The following is a 15,403-nucleotide window of genomic DNA, read 5'->3' as shown; positions in this document are numbered from 1 at the left end:
AGTGTATCCTTCAGGTCATGGTGTATGTTGTCTTTGATATTTTTAGACTATTTTATGCATGCTTATGATGGAACCCATTCCTGTCATCCTGCCTATATGTAATCCTGCCATGTTTGGTCTCTATGAATTCGTATTTGGATGATCTAATTGAGAGTGTATATTGTACGTTTATACCTATGCAACATATTAGTGTTCTAAGAACCTTCAGTAATCTTTCATCAACACCCAAGCAAATTACATATGCGAAATACCATGCTTAGAGACAAAGGGTCGTAAAACCCTCCAGTAATTGCAATTTATAAAATTTAAAAAGTATAATACAAATAATAATAATAGTAATAACGAAGAAAATTATATTATGGTGATGTTTTTGAAAAAAAAAAAAAAAGAACAAAAGTCATTGAAACATATATGTAAACAGCAATAGCTTCTCAGTGTGTTTGAATAAGGCAAAACCTGTGCTTGATTTGCATTTGACTGCAACTCCAAAATAACCTCCAAAGACCTTGCATTTCTTTAGTGTCAATGCAGACCTAGTTTGCTCAAGAACAACCTACACACCACACTTCAGTCTACTCAGATCAATGTTCACCCACACATAATCACATCAAAAACGCTTATTCCACACATAACTGCCATCTAAAAATATTACAAATCAAACCACGGACATGTTAGACACGTCTGACCTGTGAAATGCCTGCAACCGTTGACAAACAAGATTGTGAAGTAACTGTAGAATGGCATGAACCACACATGGTGTGCAGGAGGAAATGCTGAATTAAACACAACCTGGGTGGCTTCACGCACAGCAGCGAGTGTGGACGGCTCAGGCTGTGTCATTTTCACTTGTGTCTGTGAAGCTGGGCTTCTTTTGCCAGCAGGGCCCACAGACGGGGTGAGAAGACTTTCTGGATGAAGCTATCATTTCCTAGCTCTCAAGAAGATACGTACTGCTTTCAGAGCGAGATTTCTGCACTGCAATGGGTGAAATCACAGATAGAACGGCTTACAAATGAGCCCATAAAAAAACCCTATTAAATTCTCACACTGACGGCACAGGAAAGTGCAGTCAATCACTATAAAATTACCATCCTACTGAAGTAGCAAGCCGTTTATGAACAGTGCATTGAAATAAATCAATCACTAATTTGGTCTCTATATTTCTATGACATTACATGCCACAATAGATTGGGAAATTGTCATCTGAATCTGATATGAAAAATACGAATAATAATTTATCCAAAATAGAATATTCTGTTGTGATTTACTTGCCCTGATGACGTTCCAAATCACTTTCTTCCATGGAACACAAAAGATGTTTATGCTGTGTCCATGCTGTTCAGTTCCATTAAAAATAAATAAATACAGACATATTAGAGTGTGAATATTCTTCAAAATTCCTTCTACTGTGTGTCACGAAGACACATAAAGTCATATGTATTTGGAATGACATGAGGATGGCTAAATAATGCCACATTTTCATTTTCGGGTGAGCCATTCCTCTGAAAATCTGTAACAACTCATGAAGTTTTCTTACAGTGGAAATAACACCTTCCACATTTCACTAAAGCCCAGCCAGTACTTGTTTCCCGATGCTGTTAGCATGATGTGCTCTCCAAAACATCTTTGTCTTTGGTACATTTCCACAGTAGCTCAGTCCCTTGGTATGTAGCAAGTGACTGGATCGAGTTTGACATCTGCAGCACTAACGGCTGACAGGAATGAAAACAGAGTCAGATCAGTGGAGATCCAGCTCTTTCAGAAAGCTCCCGGCCCGGAGAGCTGACTCAATCCCACAGAGAGCCGAACACCATCCCATCCACCACCCTCCTGTACTCCAGTCCATCTCTCTCTGTGCTTCTCTCCCTCACTCACACCTCCACAGGCCTGGCAGGACAGTCTTTGCCAATTAGTTTATGTTCACCACTGTTCATTTGCATAAGACATGGAATGGCATTTAATTTTGGTGCAAATTACATGAATTCTCAGTTCAGCCGTGTGTGATATGGGTACAACGAGACAGCAGATTCCTTTCCCTTCCGTCTCCACTACTTTAATAATATTTTGTCTGACATGCATTGAGGATTTTAAGAGGACATGGCAATATTACATTACATGTTCAACTTTGACCAATCACAGTGGAGGAGGGGCGGGACTAATTCCACACCGACCAACCGCCACATCATTCTTCTACAACAGCAACAGACGACAACAAGAAGCACAACAACAGAACAAAATCATTTAAAACAAGGGCCAGAGCAAGTATTTTATATTGTGTCAACATTTGTATATTCATAAATAAACGATCTACAAAATCAGATACTAGTTACCCTTCCGCGGATATTCCGTATCATAGCAGCCAAAGCGTCTCAACTCAACAAAAAAAAAGCGCTGCACTCTCAAGCGCTCACAGCTAGGCGTTTTCAGCAGAGCTACTGGCGTTTTACAGCTGGCTAAACACGCTTTTGTGGACACACGGCCTAAGACATGTTCCTGGATCAACATGTTTTGTTGATCCTAGAACAACATTTCTGTCCAAAAAAACATAGTCCTAACCCTATATCTACCCCTAAACCTAGCCCTACCCATAAGCCTAAATCAGAGGAAATGATAGGTGAATAGGAATGGTGTAGAAGCCCCTAACACTTGTTGTAAGCCTACATTTGACATGAATGTATTTTTGCTAGTACTTGCTTCAAATGTCTGAAACCTAAAATAAGCATTATTGACAGCACTGAATAGTTGTGATAATATGACACGAGCTCAGCGTGTCCGTCTCTGGCTCAGCGCCAGCCAAAGCGTGACAGCAGATTTGAATTCAGCAGTTGATCACGTGACACACTGATCTTTCTAATCACACCGGTGTGATCGTACATGTCAAAGAGTTATAAACATGGAATATAATGCGTGTATGTATATACAGTAGATTGCACTACATGTTCATTTGCTTATTTGGCTCGAGTGCATGATCTATTAAAGTCCACATGTCATATTAACAAGAAACTGCTTCTAACAGGTTGAGAGCTGTAGTTCTGAACATTCATTGGGACTGTTTTGTAATGAAGGAACTTCCGACCATAACTGGCAAACAATGCTTTTGAGAAACGTTCCCCTGATTGGCTAAATACACAACTTTTTTAAGTATGTTTTCTGTAACTAGCTGCATCGTATGAATTCATTTTTCCCCCACGTTGGTCTTTTAATTTGGTTTTCATATTAATGTATAAATATAATTTTTTTTAAATCGATCACTTAACATGTCGGTCACATGTCTTGTCCAAGTGGGTGGTTATTGGCCAGAATACGACATGATGTAGACCAGACTTCATGTCACAAGTCAAAAGTCTTGCAACGCGAGACAAAATGTGTCCTACATTTATGAAGGCAAAAGGATGCTTGACTCTACACTAATCACAACTATGAGCACAAATTAAAGTTAATTTATTTAAAATGTAATTGTCTAAAGGCAAGTTCACGCCAAGAACAGTAAATACAACCACAAAGTTGTAAAATTGTTCTAAATTTAAAGGTGCAGTCACGTTTAACACTGTTTGGTGAATATTTTTGCAGGCGAAATCCAGTCGTTTCATTTGGAATTCACATTAGCTGGATTTCTGCACAATTTTTTTCCTGCACAGGTTTGAAAGTGATCGTAACAATTTTGTCGATAGACAATCAACCTTTTTTGCCCTCCAAATTCACTAATCTGACCACAATTTAAGAGAAGAGCAGACTCTACAACATTAAATATAATGACACAGAGGAAAGATATAATTGGAATCACTTTCAGAGCGTTTTCAGATTGTCTGTTGGTGTGAAGGCTAAGATAGTTATCACTACAGTTAGTGTTCTTGGTGTGAACGGGCCTTAAAGCCTTTTCTGCTGGGCAATTGCACAAGCTGTTGTAGTTTAACTCATAAGATTTATTATATTCTAATTGCAAGAGGTACAAACTCTCATCTAAGCCATCAACCTCAGCTTCATTTCTATTCTGCTCTGATAAAATGTCCTTGTTTGTGTGACAAACTGAATGTATTCAGCGTGTCTCCCTAAAGAGCAGCCAGACTGCCCCTTTCCTCTTTATCTCAGGTGACTGTCATGTTTACATTAATTTTATAATTGCCTGCACGAAACATCTGAATAGGAACAGCATTGTACACCCACGCCCACGGCTCTGACTACTCATTGTACCATTTTGCCAACTGAATTGCAGCCCATCTTCCAGACAAAAGCCCTGAAAGCGTTTCCGACACTTTGTTGCCTGGTCTGCTCGGAAACCTGGCCAACTGCACAAACCAACTCCCTGTAAGGCTTCCATTGCAGAGGCACTGGACATTCCCTCAGGACAGCTCAATGGAAATTAATTTTGCACAGAAATATCACAATGCACTCAAAAAGAATCCTTATCGCAAAGCGGTAACTCTGGCAGCAGACAAAGGAAGCAATCTGAGGAGAGGAGGAGGAGGATGAAGGCACTGTTTAATTCACAGGACACACTGCCCTCTTCCAGCACTGGAGCGTGGACCCCTCGATCACTTCCTGTCTCCTCTATCCAAACCATCATTATATCCTCTGGGCTCCAGTGGTGTGGATGGGGGTTGGGTAAAGCCATCAAAACTAAGACATAAATGACAAAGAAAACGGCACCCCATTTAAAACTGGTAGGGTAATGATTAAAATGTAAACTAGCTCGAAATAAAAATTGTGTTACTGTTTAACTATATGCTGTTCCAAAACTGTACTTTATTCAGTAGGATAAGAAGAATCTTTATGTTGATATTTTCCATGACAACAATTCATAATGTCAAGTTCCAGAAAAAACAGCGATAAACTATCGTAGTCCATACAATTTGTGCATAGCACATTATATTTCAAGTCTTTTGAAAAAGTCATATGGCAGGTTTATCAGAGGAGCATAATGTAATTTATTTATTAATAAAGACCAGACCAAACCAAAGCTGATTAAGCCAAAATCTAACTGAACACTAAGGAAATTACAGTTGGATGATTTTAACTGCTCTGTGAAACAACATTTCCTCTGAAATGTCAGTTTCTGAGATGAAACAATCTGCTACCCATGTGCATTTCAAATAGGATGGTGAAAAAAGCAAATGCATGAAAATCAACAGTACTTTCATTGTCCTGCAACAGAAATAAAAGACAGAATGCAGGATATTTACCAACTTTACTTGATGCTGACAAGGAAAAACAGAAAGGTTAAAGTATTTAGAAGAACAAAGATTTGAGGGCAACATTAACTTTTTTTTTTTTTTTTTTTGCACGGCATCCAAACAATGTACTGTAGAAAACTGCTACTAAAGAGAGAGGGGGAAAAAATGGCCAATGGTCAGGCTATCAATGATATGGTACCCTCTGTAGCAACAAGTTATTTGAGGCCACTTGGATCAACTAATCAGGACTAATTTATTTAATAATAAAAATGATTAATAATTATGATTAATTCATAATTAGATTTTGTTTTCATTTATATTGTAGAGCACATGTAGTGTTTAATTTAATCAATTTTCCTTTTTTTATTTGATTTTGTTAATTAGATTTATTTATTGTCAGTTTGTTTGTTTGTAACTCTTTAATTGATTTATGGGTACTATATACAGTATATATATATATATATATATATATATAAAGTTTTCTGAGAGACACACTGATCCCACCTACAGTAACTAAAAAGAAAACTTTCCTGTCAAAAGTTATTATTTGTGAGGCACAGACATTTTGCTTCACATAACCTTCAAACTAGATTGTCTCAATGCAAGTTTGTTGCAGTGTAAATAAATTGAGTCATTTAAAACAACAGACTCAACAATATAGCCAGTTAGGTTCATTGTATTGTTAAACTCAGTGAATCATCTGTCATTCTTACACTTTCTGAAAGCTGTTACACTACCAACCCACTTCTAGCATTTCCTCCATGATTAGCACCGCCTCTCAGCATTGAGTCACGTAAATCCTTCTAACCAGCCTGAGAAAGCATCCTAAATACCTGCCGAGTGCTCTAAGTACCTTAAATATACACACAACCATTATACACATCTTAAATATAAACTCCTGCCATAATATGAAAACTGTAAAATCACTAGATTGTCAAATGAATGTCACAGTCTGCCCGTACCACACAAAGAGGTCAGGTTCTCATCAGTGTGTGTGACATTCAGAGATGCAGTTCAAGGGGATACGTCACACATGTGTGGCATCGGCAGCATTCGCATTTGCATAATAATGAAGATATTCACCAACCTTGACAGGAGCCATTAACTTCCTCATGGCCCGCCTGGCACATGCACCTCCCAATGGGCACCAGCCACTCCCCCTCCGCGCTGCAATGCATTCTGGGAAGTTCATCAGCTACCGAGTTGTTGACGCAGGTCCCTGACACCTCCAGAAGCTGGGAGGAATCTGCCCCAGTTATAGTATCCGGGAAGAGGGCCAAATTCCTGACCACAAAAGGACACTTTTTGTAGAAGACACGGACGGACACGAGCGCGATACACGCGCCCAGGTCTTGGAAAGCCAGGTAGAAGCCTTTCTTGGTCAACGGACCCAGATCCCGAACTTCCGTGTTCAGCTTCATGACTCTGTCTCCGAGATCAAGCTCCGTGAAGCTCTCGTCGGCCGCGATGGTGTCGATCTTCGTGTATCGGCTTTCCCGAATATTCCTCCTCTCCTCGTCATTGGTTTCGTAACAGTAGACATTGAACGTCTCCTTGCATGTGCCCAGACCTCCGGGGAGACTGTTGCAGTCCCGTAGAGTGAACTTGAGCTCCACGAACACTCGCTGGGCACCTTGGTTTAATATAAAGTTTGTCTGCAACCAGTTGTTCTGGTTGTGCTCCATCACCTTACACACCTGGTACGTGTGGATGGGCGCATAGTTCTCGTCCACCTCTCCGATTTCTTCCCACTGAAATACAAGGAGAAAAAAAGCAGATCAAAAAGAGTCAATGTTTCATTCATGTTTGGAGGTTCTTATGAGAGGACAGTCAAGCAAAGACAGGAAACGATAGGTGAGGGGAGTGGGACAAGGAAAGGACCACGAGTCAGAAGTCAAACTCTCGTCGCTCAAGTGGCAGCCTCCCGCTCTCTCTCTTGAAACCAACATGGAAGTGACTAAAACTGCAATTCATCGACTGGCCGCTAGAGGATGGCTCCAAAAGGGAGTCAGTCCCATAGACTCCCCATGTTAAAATGTCCAACTTTACAACAGAAAAAAAAACGTTTACAGCCTGGTACAAAAATTGGTTTTGATCTATATAACTAATTTTGCCCTTCATGACAAATGTGAGGGGGGTGATTTTTTTTATAACTCATCCGTTTAAATTATATTAAGCCTTTAAGTTCTGCATAATTAAGGGCGTGGCCACTTGAGTGACAGGTGGATTGCCACTGCTGTCACCACCGTCGAGCTAGGTGGGCGTGGTTACAGCAACCAGCTCCCGCCTCTTCGCCCATTTTCGATTATCCGGGAGTGACACGCGGTGACGCGTTGCCAAGATGGCGACGGCAAGCTTCGCCCACTTTGAGCTTCAAAAACGCTCTTCAGAAACCTACGAGTGACGTCACGGACACTACGTCCATGTTTTTTACAGTCTATGGCTGTTACACTATCTTTCGGAGCACTTTCCACAAGGCTATGGCTCTGACAATAATAGTTCTGATAGAACCTCAGTGAACCTCCATGTAGAAGAGAAGAGAATTTCAAACAGGGCCCATGGGAACAACCTGCACCAGGGCTCCGCGAACCCCCACTACAGCCCTGCAAGGCAGTGCTTACGTGACACCATTTTCAACTAAAAACAAACAACTTTTTATGCGTGTTGGCCTTTAATTGACACAAAAGTGGCGTTTTGGGAGCCTGAAAATGCTTTGAAAATGGGTTTCAAAGTGCAAAGTTTTTGAAAACAATGTCGTTATCATCTCTGTGTAAACTATAAAATTATGAATTTGTATTACAAGTTCAGATTTTTAGATATGTGCATAGGTGCGTATTTTTTTCATAAAATTTTTCATTTTTCATTAGAGTAGTTAGTCAACTACTGGCCTGGCATGAATGATGCAGTATCGTCTGCACGCAAAACTTTTCCAAAATAAAAAAAAAATAAAAATATTTCCATTTTTACTACAATCGTTGTCATGTAAACGTAACCAAGGCTTAAAATGGGTGTGACAGATAAAAGTGACGTCCTAAATATCTACTGTTGGGGATACTGCAGGAACAGGGTTGGGAACCACTGCAGAAGAGGGCCCCATCCCAAATACAGGTCCACATTTACACACAACAATAAACATTTTGCCAGTAAAATTCCATTGAACACCGTACTGATTACTTATGCATTATAAGCATGTTAGGGAATGTTATGCATGTGTACTGTAACATAATAGCACGATAACCCCTGAAGCACCATTCACACACCACAACCGCCACATCTAACAAAATATGGCTGAATGTTTTGCTGTCCATAGAGACGCTCAATAACAATACATCAGGTGGCAGAGAGATTGGAAAAACAATCTGCCAGCTATAATCTACGCAGTCAGGAGGCTTGTAACATGGCAGTTAACAAAGCAAGACCTCAGAATGCACCCTGAGGGCCCGAGCGGCCCTTCAGCGCTCTTCAAACGCACGGTCAATGACCAGAGAGACCCTCCCGAGGCCTTGTATTACCTCTGCCTGATGCTCTCTGAATATGAGCGATTGTGAGCTGTGTGGACAGTAAAGAACTGAAGTCTGGACCGCTGGGAGTCATTCAGTGTGTGCTAACAGTGTGAGTCTCGCAGTTCACACACTGAAAACGTATTGCCTATATTTAGTCTCACTTAAGGTGTGGTCACACTGCACTTTTCGTTTAATTGACTTCCATACGCATGCGAATGCAAGACGTGAGTGAAACGCAAGCTAATGTGAACAAGTTTTGCATTTCGTGTGACCAACAGAAGATCGATGCATCACAGCATGACCTCGTAGCTGAATTAAAGTTAAGTGTGAACTGAATGTAATGTTTTCAAGCACTTAACTGCATGTTAATTGCAATTAAATGTATTATAGTTTAAATTTATATTAAATATAATTAGCTGAACTTTAGAGTGATTTTTTGAGTCACATTAGGATGTAAGTTAATTTAACATGTAATTTCATAATTATTTCTATTGTCTCTTGAAATATAGTTAAAGTGTTACTCCTGAATGTACTGACAAGCATTTATGGTAAACTAAAATATACTTTGATGTGATTTCTACTGAAACTTGTATGTCATATATTTAAATGCATCTGTAATTAGACATTTGTAAAGATGAAGCCGCAATTCATTACATTTAAAATATATTTACTTTCAATGTAATATTGAAAAACACATTACAGGTAAAATTATGATAAGTATTATTAAGTAGTATGCTAGTCAACACATTAAAATAAGTGTACTATTTTAAAGATGCACTGAATTAAAATGTACTGCGAAGAAAAACGTTTAATTTGACATTATTACAAAGTGTACTTTTTAAAAGTGTACTTAAGTGTGATAAGAAACAGTCATGAAAGTATGTATTCTAAGTACACTTAAGTGGTCTTATTTATGTATTTATGCTTTTTAAATTTGAAGTACACTACAAGTGCAATACAATAATTAATTTAATACAAAAAAATAATTTAATACAGTTATGCACTTCTTTTTCATAAGCTTATAAAGCTCATTACTCCATTTGTCAAAATATGCAGTACACAACAGAGCATACTGAATATTCTTCAGTTACAGGTAAATATTAACACGATTTTAACTAAGAAATTAGTATCTATGCTATGGAAAGCACATTTAAGCACATTCAATAATTAATTGGTTTAATGAACCATTCAATAACCATGAATATTCATTCAAAGCACCTTTAGTCGATTATGAATTCTCTGAAATGGGTTCAAAGTTGTTCTGCACCTAAGAAACCTATGGATTGCTTCTTTTATTCAATGTGCCACTAAGGTATAATATTGTCATGAAAAGATTTATATACACTGTTTTGTATCTTTCATAAAATTCCGACATGAGCTGAATCCAGTTTCAAAGTCACAGCTTAAGCACATCTCATTTGAAAAGCTGGAGCATCCATTTCACTGTACCATTACCGCTCTTCCCTTTTCTCTTCCTCACACTCAAAGGACATTCATGGCACATTTTAATTTCATTCCAATCAGCCAAACGTCCATATTACCATCTGAATTTTACTCGAGGTGATCATATTTAGCAAAGAGCCCTGTGGTGATGCATCAGGACCAGAATGACACAGAAAAGTGTGTGTCACAGATTTCTCGAATATGAGTCAGTATGGCCACGATCTGGTAAATTGCATTGGCAAAGCTGCAATTTAGGGAAAGCCGCCATTTGAAACGAAAATGTGCCTGTGCGAATTTGGATCATGCAGATATCCAAGGGCGTTTGGATATTCGTTTTAACCTCTCATACCAGGCACTCTGGGGCGACAACATTTCTGACACATGGATGAAGACGAATAGATAATTCGAAAAGGCGTTCATTACAAAAACACATTGAGAAGGGAGATTGCACAAGGATGTGTGTCACGTCTGTGAAATGATGACATGAATCATATCAAGCCAAAGATTGAAATGACACACCTGGACATCAGCCACCAAACCCTATTTGGTGGCCCTAGTATGCTAGTGCATGCTAATGCAGACCATTTCTTAAAATTCTGACAACCCACAAAGCCATTGTTTGTTACATAAAGAACGATTCTGAAAATAATTCTTTGTGACTGATTTGGAATGTACACATACCATGCAGAATCAACTCATTGATTTCAACAGTTACGGTTAGCATGATGCTAAACTAACAGTAACACTCCAAACAGCATGAAAACATACACAAATCTTAAGAAACATACTACATTTGTAACTACACTGAACTATTTTAACAGTATGTCTCGGTAACTGTTTATAATCAGTTTGTTTTGTTATAAATTGTTGTGATGCATTAAGGGAATACCTTCTCTATGAAGGACACATACAATGCAGTCTCTTGTTATTGTTGTTTTCTACACAGAAGCTATTTTCATGCATGTGCAATAACTACCCTAATACAGAATTGTATTTAAAATATATTTCTTTCATGATAAGTATACTAAAAATAGATTGACATGTCTACTAACTGAAAATGCACTGTAAAATGTAGTTATTTCATGCTTCCATCAAGCACAGACTTAGTGCACTATTCATTCATTCATTTTTAAAATAGTAAACCTTTACAAATGCAGTGGGGAAGGATGAAATATATATTAATCTTTAAGAAAGTACACTGGCTAGGTTCTTAATTCCATCTACAACATGCTTGAAACCTGTTAAAAGTGATTTTCATAACGGTGTTCTCTGAGCACAAAATAAATAAACAAACAAACAAACAAACAAATAAATAAATAAATAAATAAAACTACTTTAAATAAATTAACAACACTTCAAATTTATTTCTGTAGTGTTTTTCATATTTTTGGTTTGCAAAGCAGCTTTACATAAATATAGAAAGTAGTTACAAAAGTAAAGATATGTAATTACAAATATATATATATATATATATATATATATATAGTCAGTTTTAAATGGTGAATGAAATTCACATATTCCATCAGAAGTGTTACTTTAGTGCACTTTAGTGTTTAGTGTACTTTAGTGTATTCCTAATACACTACAATGCACCTGTACTAATACACTTACAGTATTTCATCAATGGTTCTTTAATGGCCTGTTGTACTTTGAAATGTGACAGCAGCCCTTCGAGCTGTCAAAATACTATGAATTATTAAACAAATTATTCAAATTGTCCTGACCAGCCTTCAAAATGACACGAAAAGTTAAAATATCAAATAAATTCAGAGACATTAACTGCATGAAAAGTAACAATGTAAAACGTATTAAAATAATTTCAATTCATGCGTCACAAATCAATCGGAAGCGTAATGCGTTTATGCAATTGCTTGCTGCAGCGTTAATGGCAGATCATGTCAGGTAAAAGGGAAGCAAAAGATTCTGCAGAGGATATTTAATGTTGTGTCTGCTGGCAACTTCAGTTTTAACACACTTTTGTATTCTATACAGGCCATTTCACATTTATTTTGACGCGTACTGCACCTATATTAAGACTTTTCTCGGCGTTTCACAGTCTTTAAATCCATATAATTTGTGCTGTCACTGATGGAAAAAATCTGTTTGCTTATAGTAGCACTTGTAACAGTATAGAAAAAAAACAAAGTAACCCCAGCTTTGCACGGTGCATGTCTGCATGGTGACACGATTGGTAAAGCGAGTGTGCTTGTGTGGCAACGACCCGGGTTGGTGTTTCCTACATTCAATGTACATATTTCTGTTCCCAATGTGTCACTGATGTTCTCCGGATAAGTGAGTTAGCTGGTATGCAGCACACAATAACAATGCCATTAGCACACTTCAAGTTTACTTGCCATTGCAATGTGTTTTAAAGTCACTAAAAGTGAAGCATAGTATGACCTTAGTTTGTTATTAGTATAATATTAATTTATGTTCAACACTTACAGTGTAATTGAATTGCAATTGTAATGTCACCAAAATACATCTGAAGTTTATGCTGAGTGAATTCTGCATTTCAAAACTTAAATACAAGAGTGGATATTTAAAGTGTACTTAAGTGTACTTGGAATAGTTCCACTTTAGCACAAACAAGTATATTTAATATGACTTTAGTTGAACTTCAGCACTGCTTTTGCATAACTAAAATGCATTTAGTACAAAATTGGTTGTTCCATTTTAACAGACTTTAAGTATACCAATTTATAGTGTGTCACAAATACATTTAGTTAAGCTAAAGTACATATGAATAAATTGTGCTTAAGTATATTATTTTTTCACTAGGGTAAAAACTCAAATGAAACTGGAAGCCTTGCATTTTAAAGGTAAAAATGGTCACGTCTGCTCTTACGTTTAGAATTCGGTGGACAATTAGTTTGCTGGAGTTCCACCTTAACACCTTCTCAAATGCTGCTTGTGTAAAAACAGAGTAATTGTATGAGAAGTTTGGGTCTGACACTGATCCAGTTCTCGGGTGAGGGAACAAATCCAATTAGTGCTGGTAAATCAAGGGGATGTTTACAGGTTTGACTTTAAATATAGCTTAAAACCAGATGGTACATTTAATGCAAAGACAAGAAACTACTTGAGTTATTTAACCTTAATATTTAACCTTTGTTTCAAAGTTCTCTGGTCAATTAATCCTTTTATTGTATAGAAACGAGTGGCTTTAACAGTCTACTAATTGAAAGAGAACAACTGCACACTCACTTAAGCATAGGCTATGTATTAACCAATTATAAGTTGGTTAATAAATAGCCTATGCTTAAGTGAGTGTGCAGTTGTTCTCTTTCAATTAGATTTTAATTTTGTCCTTCAACTTTCACCTCTACAGGTGTGCGTTCGCTTTGCCTCACTTATTAATAGTCTACTAAACATCCCTTGTGTTTTGTGAAAGAAAGTGTGGAATAAGGGTGATAGACATTTCATTTTTGTGTGAACTTTAAAGGGACAGTTCATCCAAAAATCTAAATTCTGTTATGATTTACTCATCTACCCTCATGTCATTCCAAACCCATAAGATTTTCAATTCATCTTCGAAACTCAAATGAAGATATTTCTAATAAAATCTGAGAGATTTCTGTCCCTACATTAAACAGTCTAGGAACCAAAAAATTGACATTTCAAAAAGCCACCGTAAACATAATCCATATGAATCTAATGATTTAATCCGAGTCTTCTGAAGAGAAACAATGACTTTATACAGTATAATGAACAGGTTTAATTTAGACATTTATTCACATACTGTATAAACATTAATCAACGCACATAGAGCACATCAAAGTGATAAACGGAGATTAAAATGTGCTTCATTGCCATGCACAACAAATCTCATTAGCTTGTTTAAAAAAAAAAAATACCACAATATAAACAAAAGTCATAGGTGTTTGAAACGACATGGGTAATTGATCTCATAATTTTAATTTTTGGGTAGACTATCCCTTTAACAACAGCAGTCAGTGCTACATGTACACAACTACTATTATGTGTCAGAAACAGTCTAACAAACAATATAAAAAAAACCCCACATCATTTATTTTTCTCTTAGCTCGTTCACTTGTCAGGCATTTCCGGATACGAATGTATGTGAACTATCATCATCCAAACTCTCTTTCCTACCGTCCCCTACTGAGACCCTCTCCATTTTCTCATTCTCTCCGTCTAAACCCTTCACTCCGCTATCTTGGCACACTTATTTACCAATGCTTTACGCCCCTAAAACACTCAATTCTCCCAGTGTGAGTTAGCGTGTGCTATAAGCATACATTTACCCACAAACCCCAGCTCCCAGAGCACTTCCTCCTCGGCTTATTACCGGCGCTACACCGCAGAGAACGAGCAAGTATGACCCACTGCCTTTCAAACAGTAACTCTTCATTACCCACCAATCACCATCACCCAGCCATCCCTGTCATTGGGTCCACAGGGGGCGGAGCCGGACATGACTGACAGGCAGGGTTGAAAACAACTCCCTGCTATGATTCTGGCTGAATGTCTTTGCGTGAGAGTGTGGTGGGACGAGTGAATGTGACTTTTCAGGGTGGGTGGATCGGTTCCTCTGTTGAGCATCACGTCAATGCATTTTTCCCCTTCGGTAAGAGACAGGAATAAAGGACAACGATGTGAGCCAGAGGTGCCCTAGGCCTGCACAAAGCCCGGATTTAGCTGAGCTCCTGTAAACCGCTTCGTTGACTTGGCAAATCTGGGCCGCTCTGACAGCGGTTAAAGCAGCATGAAGCCAGGGTTGGAAACAAACAAACCGGGGAGAAAAGATAATCACTGGTGTTTTGTGATGTACCTGCCAGTACAGATTGCTGATTGTAGATACAAAAGCCTTTGAGTCTTCAAAAACGAGCATTTGACCCAATTGCGTTACCGACATGAATCATGCAAACAAGAATTTAAACTGTTGTTATTAAACAGCTCTGTTCCAAAATCTAGTGAACTTCCTACTTAAGGTAGCATTTTAGGGACCAATATTATGCTACTGTATCTTCTAAAATGCTTGCGGAGAAGGCAGTCCCTGAATGCACTAAAAGAAGATATTTTAAAGAATGTGTGTAGCCAAACAATTGCTGGTCCCCATTGAGTTCCATAGCATTTTGTCCATACTATGGAAGTCAATGGGGACCAATTGGTTTCACTCATTCTTCAGAATAAGTTTTCTTATGTCCCACAAAAGAAAGAAATTCATGCAGGATCAACATGAGGGTGAGTAAATCACATAAGTTTCATTTTTGGGTGAACTATCCCTTTAATTGAAAATCTTGATTGAGAAAAGTTGATTCA

At 38.0% G+C, this 15,403-nt stretch overlaps 1 protein-coding gene across 1 annotated transcript in view; it reads right to left on the bottom strand.

Annotated features, from left to right (window-relative positions):
• Positions 1-6,250: 6,250 nt before the first annotated feature.
• The window catches only part of LOC107653478 (ephrin type-A receptor 5-like), a 20,910-nt gene continuing 11,757 nt past the window's right edge, over positions 6,251-15,403 (bottom strand). The window contains exon 3 of the mRNA XM_016440199.1: positions 6,251-6,922. Within this exon, the coding sequence (XP_016295685.1) occupies positions 6,251-6,922 (672 nt within the window). The remainder of the gene's footprint in view (positions 6,923-15,403) is intronic.

Source organism: Sinocyclocheilus anshuiensis, unplaced genomic scaffold (genome assembly GCF_001515605.1).
Source record: "Sinocyclocheilus anshuiensis isolate Anshui unplaced genomic scaffold, SAMN03320099.WGS_v1.1 scaffold3, whole genome shotgun sequence".
NCBI classification, from domain to species: domain Eukaryota; kingdom Metazoa; phylum Chordata; class Actinopteri; order Cypriniformes; family Cyprinidae; genus Sinocyclocheilus; species Sinocyclocheilus anshuiensis.
This window is presented reverse-complemented; position numbering and strand designations above follow the sequence as displayed.